The 24,600-nt window shown below is 42.0% G+C and overlaps 1 protein-coding gene across 11 annotated transcripts in view; it reads right to left on the bottom strand.

Moving 5' to 3' along the window:
- LOC311613315 (complement decay-accelerating factor-like) overlaps positions 1-22,640 on the bottom strand; it is a 43,836-nt gene extending 21,196 nt beyond the window's left edge. For 5 of the 11 annotated variants that reach the window (XR_014793430.1, XR_014793431.1, XR_014793432.1 and 2 more), the window contains exons 1-7: positions 22,462-22,640; positions 21,731-21,916; positions 19,914-20,105; positions 19,206-19,305; positions 17,812-17,897; positions 4,833-5,438; positions 2,273-2,293 (exon numbers count right to left, since the gene is read on the bottom strand). Coding sequence is in view for 8 of the 11 variants with exons in the window: in XM_084867082.1 (XP_084723208.1) it covers positions 2,273-2,293; positions 4,833-5,438; positions 17,812-17,897; positions 19,206-19,305; positions 19,914-20,105; positions 21,731-21,916; positions 22,462-22,549 (1,279 nt within the window). In the remaining 3 variants the exon portion in view is untranslated. Of the gene's footprint in view, positions 1-759; positions 801-828; positions 2,294-2,481; positions 5,439-17,811; positions 17,898-19,205; positions 19,306-19,913; positions 20,106-21,730; positions 21,917-22,461 lie in introns of those variants that run through there. The other 6 variants (XM_084867081.1, XM_084867080.1, XM_084867085.1 and 3 more) reach the window with 6 other exon arrangements.
- Between the last annotated feature and the right edge of the window lie 1,960 nt (positions 22,641-24,600).

Genomic DNA, 24,600 nt, shown 5'->3' with positions numbered 1-24,600 from the left:
AAAAGAATGAAATCTGGCCATTGTGCTGAGTGAAACAAGTCAAAGGAAGACGGATGCCATATGATTTCACTTATATATAGGATCTAAAAAACCAAACAAATGAACAAGCAGAACAGAAACAGACTCATAGATACAGAGAACATTTTGATAGTTGCCAGATGGGAGGAGGGGTGTTTGGAGAAATGGATAAAAAGGTGATGTGATTGAAAAGTAAAAATTGGTAGTTACAGAATAATTAATAAAGTCAATAATATTGTGATAACTATGTCTGTTGTCAGATGAGTACTAGATTTATCAAGGTGATCACTTAGTAAGTTACATAATGTCTAATTACTGTATACCTGAAACTAATATAATATTATATGTCAACTGTAAATGAAAAGTAAGAAAAATAATGATTTTTTTAAAATGTCACTCTAAATAAAATTTTTTCAGGTTTATATTTTACAAATATAGATCAAAATAAAAATATTACTATATGTCTGATTTAAAAGAGAAGAAATTCCTCTTTTTTTTTTTTTTTTAAGGATAATTTAAAATTACAACTAACCCTAAAAAAAGCTTTCTGAGAAATCACATAATACATATTTTAGGAACTTCAAAAGAAAATAATAAGCATTTCAAATCTTTATTGAACAACACTGAGCAGGTGAAAAACACATCTATTAAACACATCACTGTTGTCAACATTAAATCATGAAATGATCACATATTCATTTATTATGAATTTATTTCTATTTAAAATATAAAATATATTGAGTTCTGACAGGATCTTTCAAAACAAATCTTTTAGTTTTAAACTTTAGGAGACATTTATTCAAAATATTAAAAAATTATCATAAATTTTTTATTATTTTTATTTTTTATTTTTATTTTTTAAATATATTTTATTGATATTTTACAGAGAGGAGGAAGGAAGAGAGAGAGAGAGTTAGAAACATCAATGAGAGAGAAACATTGACCAGCTGCCTCTTGCACACCCCCTACCGGCAATGTGCCCGCAACCAATGTACAAGCCCTTGACCGGAATCAAACCCGGGACCTTTCAGTCCGCAGTCCGACGCTCTACCACTGAGCCAAGCTGGTTTCGGCCATAAATTATTTTTAAAAAATAATTTCATAATACCTGTTTTCAGCTTTATAGTCCCTTGGCTAATTCATACATACATAAGACAGAAGATTGCAGATTATAAAGATATAATTTTAAAATATTAACTTTTTTACAAGAGTGTATTTTATATTTAATGTTACCTATCAATATGCAAGTTTAACTGTATTGCTTCTTAACCAACATTTCTCTAAGCATCTTCTTTGGAAGTTTATTAATCTTATTGTTAATATATAACATTAAATAATATATTTATGGATAAAATAAGGGACTGGACTAAATGCAAAAATAAATTGCAACACAGATGTTTTTGGCCTCATGCCTAAAGTAACAGAATATTTAAAAAAAAATAATTTTGCTTTAAATCACTGATAGGGAAGGGAAAAGAAAGAACATGTAGTCAAAGGTAGCACTTTTCATTTTATTTGAGGGTAGGACAGAAGTCTAGAAATGGTCAAGAAATACTTTCTTTTTTTAGTATATTTTATTGATTTTTTTTATAGAGAGAAAGGGAGAGGGATAGAGAATTAGAAACATCGATGAGAGAGAGACACCGATCAGCTGCCTCCTGCACACCCCCTATTGGGAATGTTCCCGCAGCCAAGGTACATGCCCTTGGAATCAAACCTGGGACCTCTCAGTCCGCAGACTGACACTCTACCATTGAGCCAAACCGGTTTCGGCAAGAAGTACTTTCTTACAGGTCAGTGGAGTGGGGGAGGGGACATATGTAATACTTCCAACCATAAAGATTAAAAATAACAACAAGAAGTCATTTCTGATTAATTGTAAAATACTCGAGGATAGAAACTGTGTTAGTAACTATCTTTTCTTGTCATTCTTCAGTCCCTAGAATGATGCCTTAAAAACAATAGGCATGTAACACCATGTGATTGCTTGGCCAGATGATTCGAAATGCTCTTAACATTACTTTGGAACAAGAACATGGTTGGGAATAGTAGTTAGAAACATTCCAAGTACTGAATGGTGTCCATACAACAGGATGATAAAATACATTTACCCGTTTTCTCGTTGGCATCCTTGTACACAGCCTTTTAACCGTATACCTAACACAGTTATAACACAACATTCTCCTCCAGTAACATGGGATGTACCAACTACAGCGATGACAATTTCTTTTAACTGACAAGGAGTCAGACTTACCAGATGCAGTGATGGTCGCCACTAAAGAAGAAGGAAATTAAAAAAGATCACTAAAGTCATTTATTTGCTACAAATTTAATATATACATATATAAACTGTACTTGAAAGTTCAAAAGTAACTCAGATTTTCATAACTAAAATAAATAATTATAAATAAATTTATGAAAATAATTACAAATTATGAACAATCAAAATACACACCAGTCCCTATTTCTATTCAGCAAGTTAATATTATAAACAGTAAACATGAGTTACTGAATACTGAAACAAACACCATGTAAATTTGGTTATGTAATTTGATGATAGGAAACAAGTTTAAAAGCTTTAATAGTAACTACTGATCTAATCCTATGATCAAGAAACTATCAGAAACTAAAGTTTTTTTTAGCGGACGTTATCAAAACTTAAATTACTATATCACCTTATTATTTAAACTTTTCAATGAATATGAGTGAGGCATTGCAAAAATTACTTTCAAATAAATATATTTGTAATAATTAATGCATTGCTATCTTTAATAAATGGTCTGATAAAACTGGAAGTGACATGCAAATGAATGAAACCGGATTATAGTTTGTCTCCATGTTAAAAAATTTATTTAAAATGGATCACATATCTAAATATAAGATCTGAAGCAATAAATTACATAGAAACAAACATAGGTACCAAACTATAAACCTTGGTCGTAGAGAACATTTTATGAACTTGACCCCAAAGGCTATGGAAGTAAATGTAAAAATAAATGAATTGGACTAAAAAGCTTCTGCACAGCAAAACAAACAAACAAACAAACAACAAAAACAAAACAAAACAAACAAGACAACAAAATAAAGAGGCATCCAACCAAGTGGAAGATATTTGCAAACAATAACTCCAGTAAAGGTTTAATATATAAGATATATATTTAAAAAAAAAACAACCATAAAACTCAACACCAAACAAACAAACAAACAAACAAACAAAAAACCCCAATAAAAAATGGGCAGAGGATCTGAATGGACACTTCCTCCAAGAAAACATACCAACAGCCAACAGATATATGAAAATATGTTCAACCTCACTAACAATTAGAGAAATGCAAATCAAAATTACAATGAGATGCCACCTCACACCTGTTAGAATGGCTATTACCAACAAGACAAGTAATAACAAGCTGGAGAAAAGGGGCCCTCATTCACCGCAGGGGGGAATGTACACAGTACAGACACTGTGGTAAACAGCAGGCAGTTCCTCAAAAAGTTAAGACTAGAGCTGCCATATGACCCAGCAATAGTTCTCTTTGTGTATATGAAACTTAAAAACATGTATGCATCCTTTATTTATTGCAACATTATTCACAGTGGGCAAGTCATAGAGATAGCCAATGTGTCAAAGATTGAATAAAGAACACGTGGTACATATACACAATGGAAAATTACTCAGCCATCAAAACAATGAAATACTGCCATTTGTGATGACATGCATGAATCTTGAGAATATTGTGCTAAGTGAAATAAGTCAGGCAGAAAAAACTGAGAACCGTATGATTTCATTCAGATGAGGGATATAAATCTGATACTCATGAACACAAACCACAGTGTGGTGGTTGCCAGACCAAAGGGTGTGGGTGGAGTGAAGGGAGCCTAATATATGGTGATGGGATGTGATTTGACACTGGGTGGTGGGCACACAGTGCAATACACAGATCATGTAACAGAAATCCTCACCTGAAACCTATACGATCCTATTAAACAATGTCACCTCAATAAATTTAATTAAAAAAAATTATTAAACCACACATGTATGATTTCTTCATGGGTGTTAACCTCAATAAAAATGTTAAAGTAATGTTTTTTAAATTTATCTCTTGGCTCAGTTCTATTGAGATTGTCCAAGGAACAACATAAAATAAAATAGAACAAAATAGGCATCCCTCCTGGAGGAGAATGCGTATAAAAATGGCTGTCCTTTAGCAAGCTGTGGGGCAAGAAGACAGCTGATGGTCCAGAGAGGCACTGATTAGCAGATGGGCTTCATGTGGTCACTCCACAGGCAGGTCTAAGCCTACAGCACACTCTCCTTCCAGGGCCTCTGCTCACGGAGCCCTGCATTCATGTGAGCTAGGCCCAAGCCCTGTGCTCTCAGTTCCTTAGATACTGCTGAGGGGCAGCTCTGGGAACCTGGAGGGATCTGTCAGCGTGCGGCAGGGATGGGTCTCTCAATGAACCAGACCCAGAAACCAACTTCAAGGATGGCATATATTTGGTTCTTTGAAGAGTCTTGAGAAATTCAATGACTCCCTAAAGCTGATATAGAAAACAGAATTTTTTCACCAACTTTAACCCAGCATTGTTTTTTATGGGGCCACCCTTTTCTATATTATTGCAAAACTGTTTCCTTTGTAAAAGATTTGCCCCACTACAATCCAACTCTGCCTCTGAAGAAAGTGCCAAACGTTAGAATGCAAACAACCCTGACTACAAATCCCAGAGTATGTAACCACACAATCCTGGTCACCTAGACATTTCCCCCATCACACAGAGATCCACGTGGACTCTGGAACCGAACAGTGTCAGCTCACCTGCTGTAAGGAGTCCGCTTCCTCTAGAGGTGCTAGGTGGCGGGAAAACAGTTCGATTCTGTGTTGCTGCAATATGAGCAGAGGTCAATCTTTGGGTTGTCTGGGGACCCTCAGTCCCTGGAGTATGTACAGTAGAGAATGTTTGTGTTTCTGGAAGACTCTGTGCATGTGAGGCTTTTGCTGTTGTGAGGCTCTGGGGTTCTGGTGTGGCTCGAGTAGCAGGAGAATCTGTCAGGAGGAGAGTCTGGACTGCTAGCTGGGGCTCTGGAGATAGAGCCTTTGAGAGAGGAGATGTGTTGGCTGTTGTGGCTGAGTCACTGGCTGTGACGGGTTTCTGAGAAGGTGGTGGGGCATCCATAGCTAGGACAGGTGAGGTGGGGTTCTGAGGACTCAGCAGGGCTTCTATAGTTGAAGAACTTCTTGTAGGGAGATTCTGAAGAGTTGGTGTGCCTTCCGTGTCTGGAATGGTTGCTGTGGTGGGATGTGGAGGGGGGGGCGGGGACTTTGGAGCTGGAACAGTCACTGTGGTGGGTTTTGGAGGAGCTGACGGGGCTTTGGTACCTTGAGCATCTGCTGTGGTGGGTGTCTGAGGAGTTGTCGGAATTTCTGTGGAGGAAAACGTTTTTAAAAGTTAGCAAAGGAATGCTCTTAAGACTTAGGAACCAATTTCTAACTCAATGACTTCTCTTTCTCACCCCACAAACACCTAAATATGACATTTAGTAATCCAGGCCTTGAGTATTTCCCAAGGATCTAAATGCTACACTGTTTTTGCTTCAACAGAAATTACACCTGTAGGCAACTAAGCACACCAAAGCAGTACTGAGGTACTTAAACTGCTCTCTGGGTGGAGAAAGGAAACCAAAGTCTGAGCTGGCAGTGTCCTCCTTCTGTGACACACCCAGACAAAGACTCTTTCTCTCTCACATCGTCTTCCTTTGCTCACGCCGAGACCGAAGAGCAGCAGGATGCAAACACTGGACCAAAGAGATCATCATGGCCCAGACCATCGCAGAGTTGCTTCCTGCGGCTCTCCGGACACGGCAGTGACCTTGAAACGTCTCTTGTTTCACTTCTTTTTTAAAGGAATAAAGTCAGACAGAAAAAAACAACTGCCCTTGTTTCTCTTGTGCTGGTTACCAACTTTACACACATTAGATTATTCCTCTCTTATTTTAGGTGATCTAACAGATGTCTGATTATTATTATTTAGGTGAGCTAACAGATGTCTGTACAACTTCAGTTAAGATCTTATTCTTGAGAATCACAAATAACAACAGAGTAAAATTTTAGGTCTTCAAGACCATTTAACTGTTTGTTTTGTAAATATATTTTTGATAGTATTACAGACATCTCCTTCTTTCTCCTCCTTCCCCCTCCTCCCAACCCCGCCATCTCCCCAGCTCTTTACCACTCTATTGCCCGTGGCCATGGGCTAAGCATTAAGTTTGTGGTTTATCTCTTCTTATCCCCAAACCCCACATCGAGGTATGTCCTCAGTCCCAGGCTTCCCTGCCTTCAGGCTTCCCTCCCTCCGGTCCTATTTTGCTGGCCAATTCCTGTTGTTCATTAGATTCCACAAATAAGTGAGCTCATGTGTATTTGGCTTTCTCCCTTTGGCTTACTTCACTTAGCATAATATTTTCCAGATTGCTATGCAAACACCTCGCCCTCTTAAGGGGGTACTGAAGAGTGCTCAGGCCAGTGTCAGCGCATCCTAGAGACCAAGTTCTCTGCTCCCTCTGAACTTCGGGTTCCTGGCATATACAAAGAGGGAAAACAGAGCAGCTGTGTGACCTCACTGTAAGGGGTCAGGGGAAGAATTTGGGTAAGTTATGTCACACAGTCGGCCTCTGAAGCCACATCTTATGTCATCCAGCACGACTACTGCCAACAGCCTCAGCACGCACCCTGCTCTAGGCCCGCAGACACTGTGTCCATATCACTACATCCTCTACCTGCCTCACAGGATGCTGCTTCAGGGGTGGGGGCTCCTGCCTGCAGGCCGTGTGAGGCCCAGGAAATGATTTGGTCTGGCCCTGCCAAGGTATTAGGGTGAGTTAATTCAGTGTATGACCAAATACAGCAGGCTCATTTTAAAGCTGATAATGTTTTTGTTTTGTTTTGTTTTGTTTTTGCTACCACTATTTATTTATTTTTATTTTATTTTTACATTTTTTAATTAAATTATTATCTGTGTGCATATTTTAACATTTCCCCCCCTCCCATACACACCCTCCCTCCCCAGAGTTCTGCGTCCATTGGTTGTACTTCTATGCATGTATACCAGTCCTTCGGTTGATCTCTTATCTCCCCCAGATCTCCCTACCCTCCCTGCTGTAATTTGACAGTCTGCTTGTTGCTTTACTGTCTCTATATCTATCTTTTGGTTAATCAGTTTAAGAAACCATCAATAAAACAACAAGAAAGCCCACTGTGTGGGAGAACATATTTGCAAATGTTACCACTGATAAAGGTTTAATCTCCAACATCTACAGACACTTTATACAACTAAATAAAAGGAAGATGAATGATCCAATTAAAAAATGGGCAATGTACCAAAATAGAATATTTTCAAAAGAAGACAGAAGTAAGGCCAAAAGGCACAGGAAAAAATGCTCAAAGTCACTAATTATCCGAGAGATGCAAATCAAAACAACAGTGCGGTACCATCTCACACCTGTCAGAATAGCCAACATCAACAAATCAACAAACGTCAAGTGTTGGCGAGGTTGTGGAGAAAAAGGAACCCTCGTGCACTGCTGGTGGGAATGCAGACTGGTGCAACCACTGTGGAGAACAGTGTGGAGTTTCCTCAAATAAATGAAATTGGAACTCCCATTTGACCCAGTAATCCCACTCCTAGGAATATATCCCAAGAAACTAGAAACACCAATCAGAAAGAATATATGCACCCCTATGTTCATAGCAGCACAATCTACAATAGCTAGGATTTGGAAACAACCTAGGTGCCCATCAACAGATGATTGGATCCAAAAACTATGGTACATCTACACAATGGAATACTATGCTACCATAAAAAAGGAGGAATATTCATCATTTGCAGCAACCTGGATGGAATTGGAGAACATCATGCTGAGTGAAATAAGCCAGTCAATGAAAGAGAAACACCATATGACCTCACTCATTTATGGATAATAAAGAACATTAAAGCTGATAATGTTGTGAGGCCCATGAACAATGTTATAAATATGCAAATGGCCCTTGGCAGTAAAAGGTCCCCCACCCTGCCAGGGATAACAAGTAAAATACATAGCAGGTGACACGGCTCCCAGCAGGCACTCAGAAAGTGATAGGCTTTATTATTAGGGTAAGTAAAGTTTCCACATGGACTTCTCATCTAAGGCCATCAGATGTACAATTTGTTTTGTTCTTCCAAGTTCTCATTTTTGATCAAAGGACTTTGTAGTACTGCAGTCTAAATGTCCTGGAAGTTACTTTTCTAGTTCTCTTTTTATTGGAGGTCTACGTTCACTCCACAGGGTCAGGAAGCATGCTCTGAGTAACTTCAGTCTTCTCAGACGCAGGGTGCTTCAGAGCCCGGGATATGGTCCATACTCCATGAATATTTTAAAACAGCACTTTTAGGGCTCGATACTCTTATCAGCTACTTTTTTAAAGTTTATTGTTGGTCGTGTCTTCTATATTCTGACTTTTGGTTACTTATTGAGAGAAAGATGTGGAATTCTCAAACTATAATTGTGGAGTTGTCTATTTTTATTCCTCCCCATCTCTGCTATAGATAGACTGAGGCAAGTTTTCAAAGGGCACATAGAGTTCAGATTTGGACATACTCCAGTGGAACTGACCTCTTTATGATGATTAGCTGGTTTATCTTAAAGTGTGCTTGGATACTAATGGAATTTTTTATTTTCTGGTAACTGTTTGCATAGCATATTTTTTCCATCCTTAACTTTCACCTGTTCAGTTTTCTGATCATTAAACTGCAGCTCTTATAAATAGCAAATAGTTAACTTTTATTTTATTAATCTAGTCTGACAATGTTAGTCAAGTCACAATGTATCAGTTAATTATATCTATATTGTGATCATAATATATCTACATTTATTTGGATTGAACATATTACTATCAGTATTCTACTCCATCCATTTTTTTTGTTCCCTTTGTGAATTGATAGAGAGAGAGAGAGAGAGAGAGAGAGAGAGAGAGAGAGAGAGAAAGAGAGAGACATAGATTTGTTGTTGCACTTATTAACACATTCATTGGTTGATTTGTGTATGTACCCTGACTGGGGATCAAACCTGCAACCTTGGTGTATCTGGATGATGTTCCAATCAACTGAGCCATCTGGCCAGGACTTATTTTATGTTTCTTTTTGTCACTCTTTCATTCTTGTTGATTTTTGGATTAAATATTCCTTATAATTCCCTTGTTAGTTTGTAATTTTTATATTCTTTTATTACTATTCTCAAGACAATCCTAGAGATTACAGTATTAGACTGTAAGTCAGTTAGGCAGATTAACACTCTGACCACTTTTTAGTACTGTAGGAACCTGGGAACCTTTACATTGAAGTTACCCTTCTTGTCTATTGGTTTATTGCTATTGTATGTCTGTATCCTACATACAATTCAAACCCCACAAGATGCTGCATTTCTTCTTTCAGTATTCATTTACCCTTGTCAGTGTTCTTCATATTCTCTTGTATTTTCAAGTTTTACATTTTTTGCGACTTCATGCTTTTATTATTTGTTTGAGTTTCCAACTAATCTTAAAATTTATATGGCACCACAAAAGACCCAAAATAACCAAAGAAATTTTGAGAAAGAACAAGGTGGAAGGTATCACACTTTCTGATATAAAACTATACTATAAATCCTATATAATAAAGGGTAATATGCAAATAGACTGAACTGAGGAATAGCCCATTGTTATGACGCGCACTAACCATAAGGGGGCAGATGCTTAATGCAGGAGCTGCCCTGCTCAGCCAGAAGCTGGGCTCACAGCTGGCGAGCACAGTGGTAGTGTCAGGAGCCTCATCCACCTCTGAGACAGCACTAAGGATGTCTGACTGATGGCTTAGGCCCACTTCTGCAGGAGATAGGCCTAAGCCGTCAGTCAGATATCTCCCAAGGGCTGAGGGAACACCCCAAGTGCACAAATTTCGTACACCAGGCATCTGGCTATAATAACCAAACACTATGTTCTGGCCTAAAAACAGATATATAGAATGATGGAATAAAATGGAGAGCCCAAAAGTAAATCCTCATTAACACAGAGAATTAATTTACAAAAAGGAGGCAAATATATACAATTGGTTAAACACAGTCTGTTCATTTTGTATAGGTTCATTTTCTAGGTCCAGTGACATAGAAGCATGGAACGACTGTTAAATCTCAGAGGAAAGGCTGGGCTGGGCAGGTGGATGGGAAAAGATCAACCAAAGAACTTGTATGCATATATGCACCACCCATGGACAGACAATAGGGTGGCGAAGGCCTTGGGGGAAGGGATAGGGGAGGACTAGACGAGGTCAATAGGGGAAAAAATGGAGCATGTATAATGCTTTTAACAATAAAGATTAAAACTAAATGAAATAAAGGCAGTCTGTTCAATAGTGCTGTAGGGAAACATGAACACATACATGCAAAAAATAATAATAAAACTGGGCCATGTGTTTACATCATATACAAAAATAAACTCAAGACAGATTAAAGACTTATGTATAAGACTTGAAACTACAAGACATACTGGACAAACCATAAGCCCTGAACTCTTTGACACTGTTCTTAACAATATCTTTTTGGATATACCTCCTTAGGCAAGGGAAACAAAACAAAACAATAAAGCAAATATGACTTCATCAAACTAAAATATTGTTGCACAGCAAAGGAAACTATTGACAAAATGAAAAGACAACCAGTGAATGGGAGAAGATACCAGCATTTGATACATTCAATAAGGGTTTAATATTCAAAAATACATTATAAACTCATACAACTTAACACCAAAAAAACAAACAATCCAATTGAATAATAGGCAAAGGACCCGGATAGAAACCTCTCCAAAGCGGACATACAGATCCCCAACATACATGTAAAATGATGCTCAACCTCACCCATATGACTGTCAGCTAATTTCTCAACAGAAACTATGCAGGCCAGATGGGAGTGGCAAGAAATATTCAAAGTGATGAACAGCAAGAACCTACAACCAAGATTACTCTACCCAGCAAAGCTATCATTTAGAATTGAAGGTCAGTTAAAGAGCTTCACAGACAAGAAAAAGCTAAAGAAATTCATCACCACCAAACCAGGATTACATGAAATGCTGAAGGGTATTCTTTAAGAAGAGGAAGAAGAAGAAAAAAGTAAAGATAAAAATTATGAACAACAAAGTGACAATAAATACATATCTATCAACAAGTGAATCTAAAAATCAAGTGAAATAGAGGGAGAATCCAAGATGGCAGCACAGGTAAACACCTAGCCACAGCCACACACAACAATTTCAATAAAATACAACTAAAATATAAAATGGACATTACCCAGAACTACAGGAAAGTTGACTGACTGGAAATTCTACTATGAGAAGCAAGGAGAAAACCAGAAGGAAGAGCGGAGGAGCTGTAAAAGCCTAAGGTACGGAGACACGCGGTGCGCGGAGAGGACGGAGCCGGAGAGGAGGGGCGGCTGAGTGCCTGGCTGGCGTTCCCTAGCGGGAAGGAGATAAAAGCTCCGACTGTGCTGGGCCCCAGTTCCGACTGCTCTGAACACCAGTTCTAGACCAGACCCCGGGGACCCAGGCTCAAACCGAGGGAGCTTGGCTGTAAGGCAGAATCCCAGGGGAGCAGTGAAAGGAGGTCCTGGAGGTGCGCACATTGCGCGGAGAGAATGGACGGTTGGCAGTGCCGCAGGATTGCCCTGGCGGGAAGGAGACAAAAGCTCTGGACTGCTTTGAACGCCACCTCCAACTCCACTTCCAACTGAACTGAACCCCAGTTCCGGGCTCATTGGGGGAGAGCCTAGACTGTTTTGTAGCAGGTGAAAATCAAGGGCACCTTTCTTTCAGAGGTGCTTGCAAATAGTACTGAAGGACCCTGGGGATTACTGAGACTCAGGAACCGCATAGGGTTGGGATGACAGAAGCCAAGGCTGTAGGCTCCACCCTGAAACCCTGCCCAATCAGGGAAGCTGTGAAAATGCCGAGACAACAAAATAGATCACAAACGAAAAAATTGGAGGACAAAAAGCGACTAGATATAGAGTTCAAATCTACGCTTATAAGGTTTTTCAAGAATTTCCTAGAAAAGGTTGATAAGACCTATGAGGATATAAAAAGGGATCAACTAGAATTAATAAGGAATCAACAAGAAATGATAAGGGATCAACAAGAAATAAAGAATACATTGTCTGAAATAAAAAATATTATACAGAATCCTAAAAACAGAATGGAGAAGATAGCAAGAATCACGTCAAAGATTTGGAACATAAAGAGCCAGAAGACACTCCTCCGCAGAAGCAAGAAGGCAAGAGAATCCAGAAAATTGAAGATAATGTAAGAAACCTCTGGGACAACTTCAAGCGAACCAACCTCAGAATTATGGGGTCCCAGAAGATGAGAGAGAGCAAGATATTGAAAACACACTGAAAGAAATAGTGACAGAAAACTTCCTACACCTGGTGAAAGAATTAGACTTACAAGTCCAGGAAGCACATAGAACTCCAAACAAAAGGAATCCAAAGAGGACCACACCAAGACAAATCATAATTAAAATTCCAAGAGCAAAAGACAAAGAGAGAATATTAAAAGCAGCAAGAGCAAAGTAGGTAGTTACCTATAAAGGAGCACCTATACGATTGTCAGCTGATTTCTCAACAGAAACCATGCAGGCCAGACAGGAGTGGCAAGAAATATTCAAGGTGATGAATAGTAAGAACATACAGCCAAAGATAATCTACCCAGAAAAGCTATCACTCAGAATCGAAGGCTAGATAAAGAGCTTCACTAATAAAAAAAGCTAAAGGAGTTCATCACCACCAAACCAGAATTATATGAATTGCTAAAAGGGGTTCTTTCAGAAGAGAAATTAAATAAAGATAAAAATTATGAACAACAAATACGTAACTATCAACAAGTGAATCTAAAACCAAAAAGGAAAAAATCTGATTAACCATATTAACTGTTGAATATAATAGAATCAGAGGTATGGAAGGGGAGTGAACTGACGATTCTTGGGGAAAAGGGGGGAAGGGGATGTGGGAAGAGACTGAACATAAACTGTGCACCTATGGATGAGGACAATGGGGGGTGGGGAAAGGGCAGAGGGTGGGACAGGAACCTGGTTGAGGGGAGCAATGGAGGGGGGGGGGAAAGGAACATTTGTAATAATATGTACAATAAAAATTTATTTAAAAAAAATGAAAATAAATAATAATAAAGTGAAATAAAAATCTGATGAACAGAATAAACTGGTGAATATAATAGAATCAGGGGCATAGAAAGGGAGTGGACTGACAATTCTCATGGGGAAGGCGGTGTGAGGGGGGCGGGAAGAGATTGGACAAAAATCTTACATCTATGGTTGAGGACAGTCCGGCGGGAAAGGGTATAGGGTTAGGTGGGAAGGAATCTTGTGGAGGGGAGCTATGGGTGGGGGGGGGGGAGGGAAAGAGGAACATCTGTAATAATATGAACAATAAAGATTTATTTTAAAAAATAAAATAAGATCAATACTGAAAAAAAAAATCTTTCCATTTGCAACAGTTGATGGACCTAGAGGGTATTATGCTAGGTAAAGTAAGTCAGACAGAGAAAGACAAATGCCATATTATTTCATTTATATGTGGAATCTGAAAAACAAAAGAAAACAAAATAAATGAGAAAACAAAACAGAAACAAACCAATCGATATAGAGAACAAAACGATGGTTGCCAAAAGAAAGGGGGTAGGGATGGAAATAATTAAAAAAATTTTAAATTAAAAAAAAAATAGAGATAGCAAATTTAAGCTAATTCACTAAAAATATGGGGCATATATGTATGCATATAAATGTATATGTGTACATACTTTCATGTATGTAAGTATATAAAACTTCCTTTTTAGAACTCTCTGAAAATCTGATGAAAAATTGTGCTCCCCAGAAAAATGCAAATATGTGTATGTACAATTCTTTCTCAGGGAGTGAATAGTATCTCTGAAGACCAGATGTGGGCCTGACAGTAAGAATATGGCTGTGTAAACTGGTAAGCTTTGCATTCGGGCCACTCCATTTTCCTTGGCCACGTTCACTTTGCAATACAATAGGTAGAGTTGTCTCCAATTAGGAAGAAGTCTTTGTAGCACCTTATCTGTTATGGAAAGTATATTCATGAGCTCCTTTGTCTTTGAATTATTCCATTGCTAATTTCTGGTGGCTCTGGACAAGAAATTATTTGGAAAAATTTCCACATAATTTAAATTAGCTGTATTTTTATGATCTTAACGTAAGATCAAAATATTTTATTAAAAAAGATTTAAATCTACCTTTTTTCTAAATTTAGCATTATCACTGAGGGATGCTTATACATACCTAGTAAGTAATAGGTAGTATATTTAGAGTTGTGAATACAAATGCTGTAAAACATGAATGCTAACTTTAAGACCAAATTATAGAGATAGTCCTGTGTAGATTGACAATGGAGGTTTGATCTGAGAAAGGCCTTGTTAAGCAGTTTGTTCATGGTGGAACATCATAGAGTGCACCTTACACAAACTAGACGGGACTGCACACCTAGGTCCCATTATAACCCTATGAAACCATCATCGTAAGTGCAGCCCACCATTGACTGGAATGCCATTAGCAGCACAGGACTGCAATAAGGTTTAGAACACACGTGTAAAACAAAAACTACAGATAACTTTGCGTGCGTTATCTATCAAACAGGGTCTGGAAAAAGTCAAGGTGTTCAGGGGCCAAAACACAGGACAGAGACTTCAGGGAGTAAATGGGACTTGGGTTTAAACCTAAGGTGTACCCTTATTCTAAGACAGAATTGAGAAAAAGGCATTGCTGTCATTCCCTGGGGAAATGTTATCAAATGAGAGACACTGTGCATTCAAATAGCATACTTGGGAACTAGGAATAGATCATCGAAATAGACCAAAAGATCTTAAAAGTCCCACTTTGATTTTGACATTAGGATACAAATCTTGAAGCATGTACTGACTCACAGCCTTTTATTTAAAGCAAATCTTATCGAGCAGCTGAGTTTGTAAAACATATATAGGCAGAATTACTCTATTGTATTATAAGCAGAGGTCTGCCCTAGCAGATGCCCCAACAAAAGTTTCAGCGATTCCACATTCTATAAAGCCATGATGTTGTTCCTCTCTTATTTAAGCAGGAAAGTAATGTGAACCCATGTGGACATCAAATTATATTACAGCAAATGTCCTTATGAACCCAGAGAATACTAACAACGTTATAAATTCCTTTTAGGCCATTAATCAAACCAAGGAGCAAATCAGGAGTAATCTGATTTACACGAGGCTAAGGTATGTGATTACCACTGTGTCACATCAGTTCAGTTCACACATTTCCTGAGCTCCTAATACACACCAAGCATTGTGCATATAGAAGTACAAAACAGAATAAGATATCATTCCTATGTCTTCAAATATTGTAGGGAAAGAGCTATAAAGATATAATTTCAGTACAAAATGGAGAGGGTTAACAGAAATGTATGCACAGTGGTGTGGAAAGAGAGGACAGTTAACCAGCTTGGAAGGTCACAAACAAAGCTTCTAGGAGGACAATCGGAGCAGACCCACACTAAGAAGGAAAAAACACACCCAATCAATCAAGCAAAGAAGGGACATATCAGCAGAGTGAGCAGTTTAAGGAATGATGTGGGGACAGGAAGAGCATGAGGTACACAGGAAGCCACTGTAGTCTGCGTGGGTAGAGCATGAAGTTCGAGGGCCGACCTGAGGGAGGAGAAGTAGGTGGACCGAGGCAGCCTGTACATTATACCAAGACGTTTGGACTTTGTAAGTGACGAGGAGACACTAATAAGCTATGCTGAGGAGCACGTGGACCTGGTTGGAAAGTTTCTAAGGAGGACATTGAGAAAAGGGAAGTGTGTGAAGGCAGCCATTTATGGCACCCCGAATTATTCCTTGACCGCTCCAAACAAGTCTGTGCACGTGCAGACCCCGGTGTGTACAGGGAGCTTTATGCTTCATCCTTGGGTGTCCTTGCTTAAAGGCACTGCACACACGTGTGCTCTCCCGGGATCACTTACTCTGCTCATTGTATCTCAAAGATAAACTTTATCTCAAACTACTGTCACAACAAAAGCTTAACAAGGCGGGTGATCGGGGCTGTCTGGTTCCTTCGGCCAGGCAGTCCCTGAGCGCTCTCTTTCACAGCCATCCTGGGTCAAAGTAATCATTCATTCATCACTCAGGGTCTGCTGGCCAGCCCCAACAATCTATCCGAAGGAAAGACAAGTCATGTTGGTGTTTCAGATGGATAACTCTGGGTAGAGTGTAGATGAAACAGTAATAAAATACAAGAATGAAGGCCGAGGCCATTGCAATCAGTATAACCTTTGAACTCAGGCACATGGAGCTCCTCCCTAGCTCCCACACCTTAAAGGGCGATGCTCGGCCCTCCTCTGGGGGTGCCTCTCTCCACTACCTGGGGATTTTCAGGGCTGACAGGACTAGTCCATTGAGGGCTCCTCCCCCACCCTATTTTGTCTGACTGGTGGGAAGAATGGCAAGATAATAAATGACTAACAACAACACAAATTTTAGTTTGTTTTTAATGCTTTATCTCCAAAGGTAATAAATTAAGGAGAATCCTATCTAATAAAGAGGGAATATGCTAATTGACCATCACTGCATCACAAAGATGGCTGCACCCACAGCTGAGGCCAAGTTCCCATAAGGAGCCTTAATGAGCAACCAGCAGGGACCTGAGGCTACATCCTCCCTCACCCCTGTGGGGCTTCACAGGGGATTCAGGACATGCACCCCACTGTGGTGTCAGGCTGGGGGACCTCAGACTGCACCACCTGCCCCAGTGCCAGGCCAGGGGACCTGAGTCCATGGCCACTGCCCGGCAGGGCTTGACGGGGGACCTCAAGGTGAGCTTCCTGTCCTGGTGCTGGGCTAAGGGACCTCAGGCTGCTGCCCCAGCACTAGGCCGGGGGACCTCAGGCCACACCCTCCACCCAGCAGGGCTTGATGAGGGACCTCAAAGTGCACCCCGAGTGCTGGGTTGGGGAACTCAGGCCATGCCCCCACCCAGCGTGGCTTGACAGGGGACCTGAGGCTGCATCCCCCTCTGGTGCTGGGCCAGGGAACCTGAGGCTGCACGCCCCCTGCCTGGTGGGGCTGACGGGGGTCCTCAGGCCATGCCCCCCACCCAGCAGGGCTTACAGGAGATCTCGGGCCGTGTCCCCACTTGGCAGGGTTTGATGGAGGACCTCAAGGCACACTCCCGCCCGGGTCTGGGCTGGGGGACCTCAGGCCATGCCCCCCATCCTGTTGCTGGGCCAGGGGATCTCAGAGTACACCCCCTTCCTGACAGGGCTTGACAAGGGTGGGACCCGTGGGGTCTGAATCTAGTCCAATGGCAGGGTGGCTGGGTCTGGGTCTCAGGTGATTTTGAGGTGCATGTGGGTGGACAGGGACTGGACTCTGGGTCCCATGGTGAGCCCCTGACTGTGACAGGAGAAAGGTTTTCTTTCATCTCTGACACTTCTATTATAGAGAAAGGTCAAATGGCAATATTAAATTATTTTCTCTAATTAATCCCCTTGGAATGTGCATGAATTTCACGAACCAGTTCACTAGTTTCAAATAAAGGTCTTTAAATTAGCTCAGACACAGAAGGTAAGGGTACTACAAATATACACTGTGAATAATTCTTAATGCGCAGAAAGTAATTTGTCATTGATAATTTAGCCCCACAATATGAGTGCTTAGATTCTTTTAGTCTTACCTTGGCACTTTGGAAATGGATCATCCCAAATCATATCATTTCCTTCATAATAACAGGAAGTAGAAGTTTTACCAACTAATTTGTACCTAAACAATGAGAGGACAAGAAAAGTTGGGTTCTCTTAAATTCTCCAGAATATCATCTTAAAATATTCAATAGATTAGTAGATGGAGATAAAACAATAGTTGATAAAAGTTTGTATGGTAGTTTTTTAAAAAAGAAAAAATTAAATTAAAAAAAGTGACATCCAAAGGATAAACTATTATAAGACATGCAAAACATTTCTTATTTGGGTGGGTCACATTTTAGAAAATATCAAAGTGTTTTAAAAGATTTTAAAATTATATTGATGCTTGAATATTTTCTATTTCTGAGTTCTCAAAGATCAATACAGGCTTCATTTAATAATAGAATACACTTACACTTAAAGGGTTCAAAGTACTCCCAGATTTTATATTAATGATCTAAATATCGGTGTTTAGTACAGGAGATAAGTGATACTGATATTATTTTATAAAAAATGGACATACACGCAGAGTAAAATCCACAGATATTAAATGAGAAAATTTGCAGATATTAAATGAGAAAATGAATATGAAGTTTTCAGCAGGATCTGAGACACTGACAATACTCAATGAGTGAGGCCCTTTTCTCTACATAGAGATCTTATAAAAGACCTTGGGTCAGAGATCTTGTAACACTAGGACTACATGTTTTTAACCTAAAAAATTTTATTACAGATTGTTTGCATAGAAAGTACATATTACCATGATCTCACTCATTTGTGGAATATAATGAACAACCTAAACTGATGAACAAAAACAGATCCAGAGACAGAGAAGCATTAATCAAACCTCAGAGGGAAGATAGGGGAGGGTGGGGGTAAGAGGGAGAGATCAACCAAAGGCCTTGCATGCATGCATATAACCCGACCAATGGACACGGCCACCAGGGGAATGAGGGCATGAGTTGGGGAGCTGGAGGGATAGTGGGGGGCATAAGGACACATAATACCTTAATCAATAAATAAAAATAAATAAATACATGCTAAAAAACTTATGAAAATTTATTATTTAGGTAAATTAAAGAATGGTTTCATTTAACTCTTGGATTTAATTTCTGCAAGTAATTTCCTTTGCTAATGATATTAAAATTTTTATATTGAACCATATGTACTCACACCTAAGAAATCCGAGGATTTGGTGGTATGAATCATCCTCCTGTCTTAGCCCATTTTACTGCGTTTCACTTTGATAAGCTCAGGAGGAAAAGCTTTGAGCAGAGGGACTGCTTTATTGCTACTGGCTTGTGAACACATTTCTAAAATCTCCATCTTAAATTCTAACTTGTGTTTTCGCTTGTTTAACAGAGAGTGGTTAGTATTCAAAACTTACCCTGGGTCACATGAGAAGTAGATGTATGAGGTGAATAATATGTCAGTTGGTATATTGATATGACCATTTTCTATTTTTCCAGGATCAGGACATGATCTTTCTAGAAGACAGTAGAAATTTTTTTTAATTAATTTATTAGGCACATCTATGCAAATTGATCATCTGAACCACTGGTAATCTCTTATCCTGAGACTGATTAAATCCTACAGTCATTTTATAAGTTTCAAAGAAGCAGCCTATTTAGGAATATATACTTCTTTTATTTCATGTAAGGCAATCTTAAACTAATTAAATGTGAAGTCTGTGCATCAATTACTATTCCTATCTCTCTCAAGTATTTAGTGTGCCTAATTATAATAAAACTAGAGGCCAGGTGCACGAAAGTAGTGCACGGGTAGGGTCACTAGGCCAGGCTGGCGATCAGGGCCTTCGGCTGCTGGTTGGGGCTTTCCTACATTCTGTGCCACCCCCTGGTGGTCAGCACATGTTATAGCAAGCGAGCGAACTCCCGGTCAAACTCCCGAGGGGACACTTTGCATATTAGCCTTTTATATACATAGATGACTCTAATCATTCTTTTTTTTTTTTTTTTTTAAATAATCATTCCAAATAATAATATGGACACACAGACTTCCAGCATGAATAAAGGATTAAATACTATTTCCTAAATACCATACGTTTAAGAAAATTCTTTAAAATTATACTCACTGTAGCAAAATATTTCTGGTTTGCTCCACGTATAATTCTGAAGGCAAGTTATGTTCGCTGATACGGAATGGTTCCTTGCGTAGCCCGGATTACACTCATATTCCACAACAAAACCCGCGTGGTGATTACTCACTGGGATGTAAATATCTTTCTTATGTGCATAAGGTACTCTGGGTGTAATCCCACAGCTACCTAAAAGCATTACCAAACCAACAACAACAAAGAGTAATATCACTTTATTTCATCATCTATGTTTAATTATCAGAACCACCTGTCTTCACATCCCCTCCTTTGTACACATTTGGCACTTAGCTGTATGAGTATCAATAGGGCATTTGTAGGGTATCAAGCATATTGAAATGTATGCTTTTGTTTCCTAGTGACCAGAGGCCTGTGAAGTGGATTGGGCACATGGTGTCACCAGCCCAGCATTGGAAGAATATAACCCGTTGACGTTGCATGGCGCAGCTCACTGCACGCAGGCTCCCTTGCCCTGCCTGCCCCGTGGAGCACTGGGGTTGGTGAATGTTCCCACCCCCCTGGCTAACGTCGGGGACGTTGACAGCTACAGTAACAACAATAGCTCAGTTTATGGGGGCTTCTAAACGTTTTCTGCAGCAAACTCATTCAACCCCTCAGCAGCTCAGAGGAGCGGATGTGTACACTCCAGCATTCACAGAGGTGAGCCACCCTGGCAAACAGGAACTGATGGAGGCACGGGACCGTTGGCTTTATTGTCCAAACACGCAAGTTTGAGCCTGGGCTTTTCTGCATAAGAGCTTTGGATCTCAAGGGCGTTAACTTTTCAGGACATTTTCCTCAGCTGTGAACTGATGGCCTGTCTGGAGGATTAAGGAAGTAATAGAGGCGGCAGCGTCACAAACTCTGTGACAGGATCCATGTGCCAAGGCTTAGCATTTCCACCTACTGTCTTCTACCACAGATACGTTTTTTTAAAAAGGTTAAACCCGTTAAAGAAAACCAACCAAAACTTGTGGTGGCAGTTTTTTGTATACTGTCGCTCCCAATGCTCCAAACTTGTCCAAAGGCAGGAATAAACTCTTATCTTTACACCTTCTTGTGTATGTCAAAACTGCTATTGGGCCATACATAGGTTTTGAGGTACAGATAAGACATTTTAAAAATGCCACCCCAGTGCTGAACTTGGTAAGTCCTTCTTCAGGAAATCAGATTTCAGACCCAGCACCCATGCCATGTGTCGCAATGCAATTACCCAACACGCTCCTATTTAAGTTACTCCCTAAACAACAGCAGTAATTATCGTTACTTCCTGTCAGTCAGGTCAGGAGACACTGCGGGGCTAGCAGCGGGCTGCTAACGAAGAACAGGATCTGTTCCTGGAAGTAACACCGTTAACTGGCCGGACAGAGTGTGAGGCGCTAACAGGGACATCCTGGCTGTAACAAAGCCAGAAGAGTACCAAGTGCCAGTCACTGGGGAGAGCGATATATTTTAACTTCACAGGTCACATTCCATTCCCATAACTTAAAAAAAAAAAAAAAAAAAAAAAATATATATATATATATATATATATATATATATATATATATATATATATATATGCTTTTATTGATTTTTAAAATATTTTTAGAGAGAGAAGGGAGAGGGTCAGAGAGACAATGGAATGAGCTGCTTCCTGCACGTGCCCTACTGGATGGAGCTTGTAACCCTGGCATGTGCCCCCACTGGGAATTCAGCCAGCTACCTGTTGGTGCCTGGAAGGAAGCGCAAACCATTGAGCGGCACCAACCTGGCCAGGGCCCCATCACTTTCCTGAAAAGAAAGGAAGAACTTACGTTCACATAACTTCTCCAGTCTAGTCCACTCGCCGCTGGGAAGGCAGTTTACCACGTTGGGCTTCCCAATGATCTTCGCGAAGCCCTCGTTGCAGTAGTAGCCCACCAGTTTCCCAGGGGGGAAGGCCGTGCGGCCCTCCAGCTGGGCCGTGGCGTCTGGCACGTCAGGGGGGAGCCCGCAGTCACCTGGCGACGGAAACGCGAAACTGAGGCACAGACCGTGTTTCCACGGAGATCGGCGTCCCTCCCCGGCCAGAGAAGCAGCCGCCGGTGCCACATTTCCAGCCGGTGCCGCCGGCCTCCAGCCCCGACAGCGAGCTCAGCGGCGTCAGCGGAGAGTGACCCCGGCATTGGGGGCGCTCAGTGCCCCCGCGGGGCGGGAGGACGGTCCGGCCGGGGCCCCGCGGGGACCGGCCCCGCTGCCCCGGACCCGGCGGGCGGCGGGCTCTCCGGCTCCGCTCCGAGGGAGACGCCGGGCCGCCCAGCGCCGCCTTCCGCTCCGGAGTCCTGGCGCCTCACCCCAAGCCGTGCGGGGAGGGGGCGCACACAGACCGCAGGGGCGGGGGGCCGCGGGGAGGCCGGCAGGGGCTGATCTTGAAGGTGGGGATACGGGGACACTTACCGACGCCACACCCCACCTTCCCCGATGGTCACGGAGACCGACCCAGACCCTGTCCCCAAACACCCTACCCCAGCACAGCCCCTCAGGCCAGGGTCCCGGCCCCACGCACCCCGCGCGGCCAGCGGGCAGCACAGCAGCAGCGGCAGCAGCAGCGCCGGGGGCAGCCAGCGGGGGGCGCCGCTCCGGGCGGGGCGCATGGCGCGGGCCTCCGCACCCAGCCTCCGGGGATCGGCTCCCGCCGGAGCGGAGTGTCCTGGCCCCGCAATCAGTTACCCGAGGCCGGGCCGGCGGGCAGCCCGGGGCACCCAGGCGGGCGGGGCGCGGGCCGGGGCGGGGCGCGGGCGGGGCGCCGCCTCCCGGCCCCGGGACTGGGACTTGGACTGGGAGCCCCCTCTCTGGCCGGGCGCAGGGACAGTTTTTCTCTTTGCTGGGCGGGGCGGCTCGGAAAAGTGAAAGATCTGCTTCCAGGTAACAAACACTGGGGACAGAGGAGAGGCCCCGGGAGCCTGAGAAGGGACCTCAGGCTGAGAGCAGTGGGTTCCGGGCTTGGGGCGGAGAAGTAGTGCCCTTTTTAACAAGATCCAAATCCCAGCCACACCTCAGGGGTTTCCTGAGAATGGCGGGCACCGGACTGGTGAGAGGGTCCGGAGAGTAATCCCCTGTGCGCAGGCGGAGGACGCTGGTTAAGGGCACCGGCATCGGCCACCGCACAGCCCTCAGCCGGCCAGCCCTCCTGTGCCAAAGGACACCAGAGCCAGGCCCCGCTCACAGCACGGGCAGGGACCTCAGCGTTTCCCCCAGTCACTCAGTCTGGTTAGCAAAGTCCTGGCCTCGCTTTCCTGTCTGCGCCCCAAACACCTTACCTGGTGAGTGAAACCCCAGGCTTTGGATTTCGCCTCAGCCCCTGGGCCAGCAGTGGGGCTACTTGTTGCCTCCGGTCACGGTATTCCTCCTGAGACGCCTCTGGATGGCTCTCTGTGGCCAGTGGGAGCTTCATAAAGAGGAAACGGCGCTTCCCATCAGGAGCGTTTCCTCTGACTCCTGCTAACTTACACTGAGCCGAGCCCTGGGCCACCGTGCTGGACTGATCCCTTAGGGATTCCAGGAAAGAAACTCCTGTTCTCATTCATAAAAACCCGTCAGCATTAAAACACTCCAGAGTATAGAAGTTCGGCTTCTAAATCATCTAGTGTGACTCTCACGTTTTATATTAAACCACCTTACTTTTACTTTCATAAACTATATAATAAAAGCCTAATGTGAACATTGCCCCCTCGACCAGAAGTTCGACCAAGGGGTGGGGCTAGCTGGCCAACCTCGGGGAGGGAGACCCTGACTGGCATCTGGCAGCCACTAGGGACTCATTTTGTGCCCTGGGCCTCTAGTTTGATATAAAAACACCAAGTTTATCAGGGCCCAGCTGTGCGTTAGAAGTGACACCAGGGCTTCCTTTATTCTCCCTCAGAGCCCCAGGACCTTGCCCACCACACCCTCTGCCAGGCCAGTATGTCTTTGTTTCTGCCTGAGCTCATAGAACTGGTGTGAAAGGCAAGGCAGCATCATGACAAGGAGCTGAAGCCAAGATGAGCCATGGAGCTGCCAGAAGACTTATCTTCAGAGCAGAGTGCCAAAAAATTATCTCTGTCCCCCAGCAGCACTGAGTGCTCTCAGCTCTCACTTTCCAAAACACATACTTCTTGATAATACATTGAGAAAAAAATAAATAAAAAGGAGCCCTAAGCGGTGTGACTCAGTGGATAGAGCGTTGGCCTATGGACTGAAAGGCCCCGGGTTCGCTTCCAGTCAAGGGCATGTACCTTGGTTGCGGTCACATCCCCAGTGGGGGGTATGCAGGAGGAGGCAGCTGATCGATGTTTTCTCTCATTGATGTTTCTAACTCTATTTCTCTCCCTTTCTCTCTATAAAAAAAAAATCAATAAAATATATTTAAGAAAAAAAAAAAAAGGAACTTTAGGAGAAATAACTGGGTGACTTCTGCCCACCCCCAAAATTTCAACATTCTGCCGGCAAAAGTATTCACTTACTCAATTCAGAAAAAGTTTCTAGGATGAAAATATATGATTATTAAGAAACATTAAATATGCAAATTTGTAACTTACTAAGGATTATTTTAAATAATGACCTCAAATTATTGTGGTTTCAGTCATTTCATATAATACATTTTACCTTTTCACCAACACAACGTCATGGACTGGGAATAATGGCCCACATTTCATTGATGAGGAAA

The sequence above is a fragment of the Pipistrellus hanaki genome, assembly GCF_964339955.1.
Source record: "Pipistrellus hanaki genome assembly, chromosome: 18".
Classification (NCBI taxonomy): Eukaryota; Metazoa; Chordata; class Mammalia; order Chiroptera; family Vespertilionidae; genus Pipistrellus; species Pipistrellus hanaki.
This window is presented reverse-complemented; position numbering and strand designations above follow the sequence as displayed.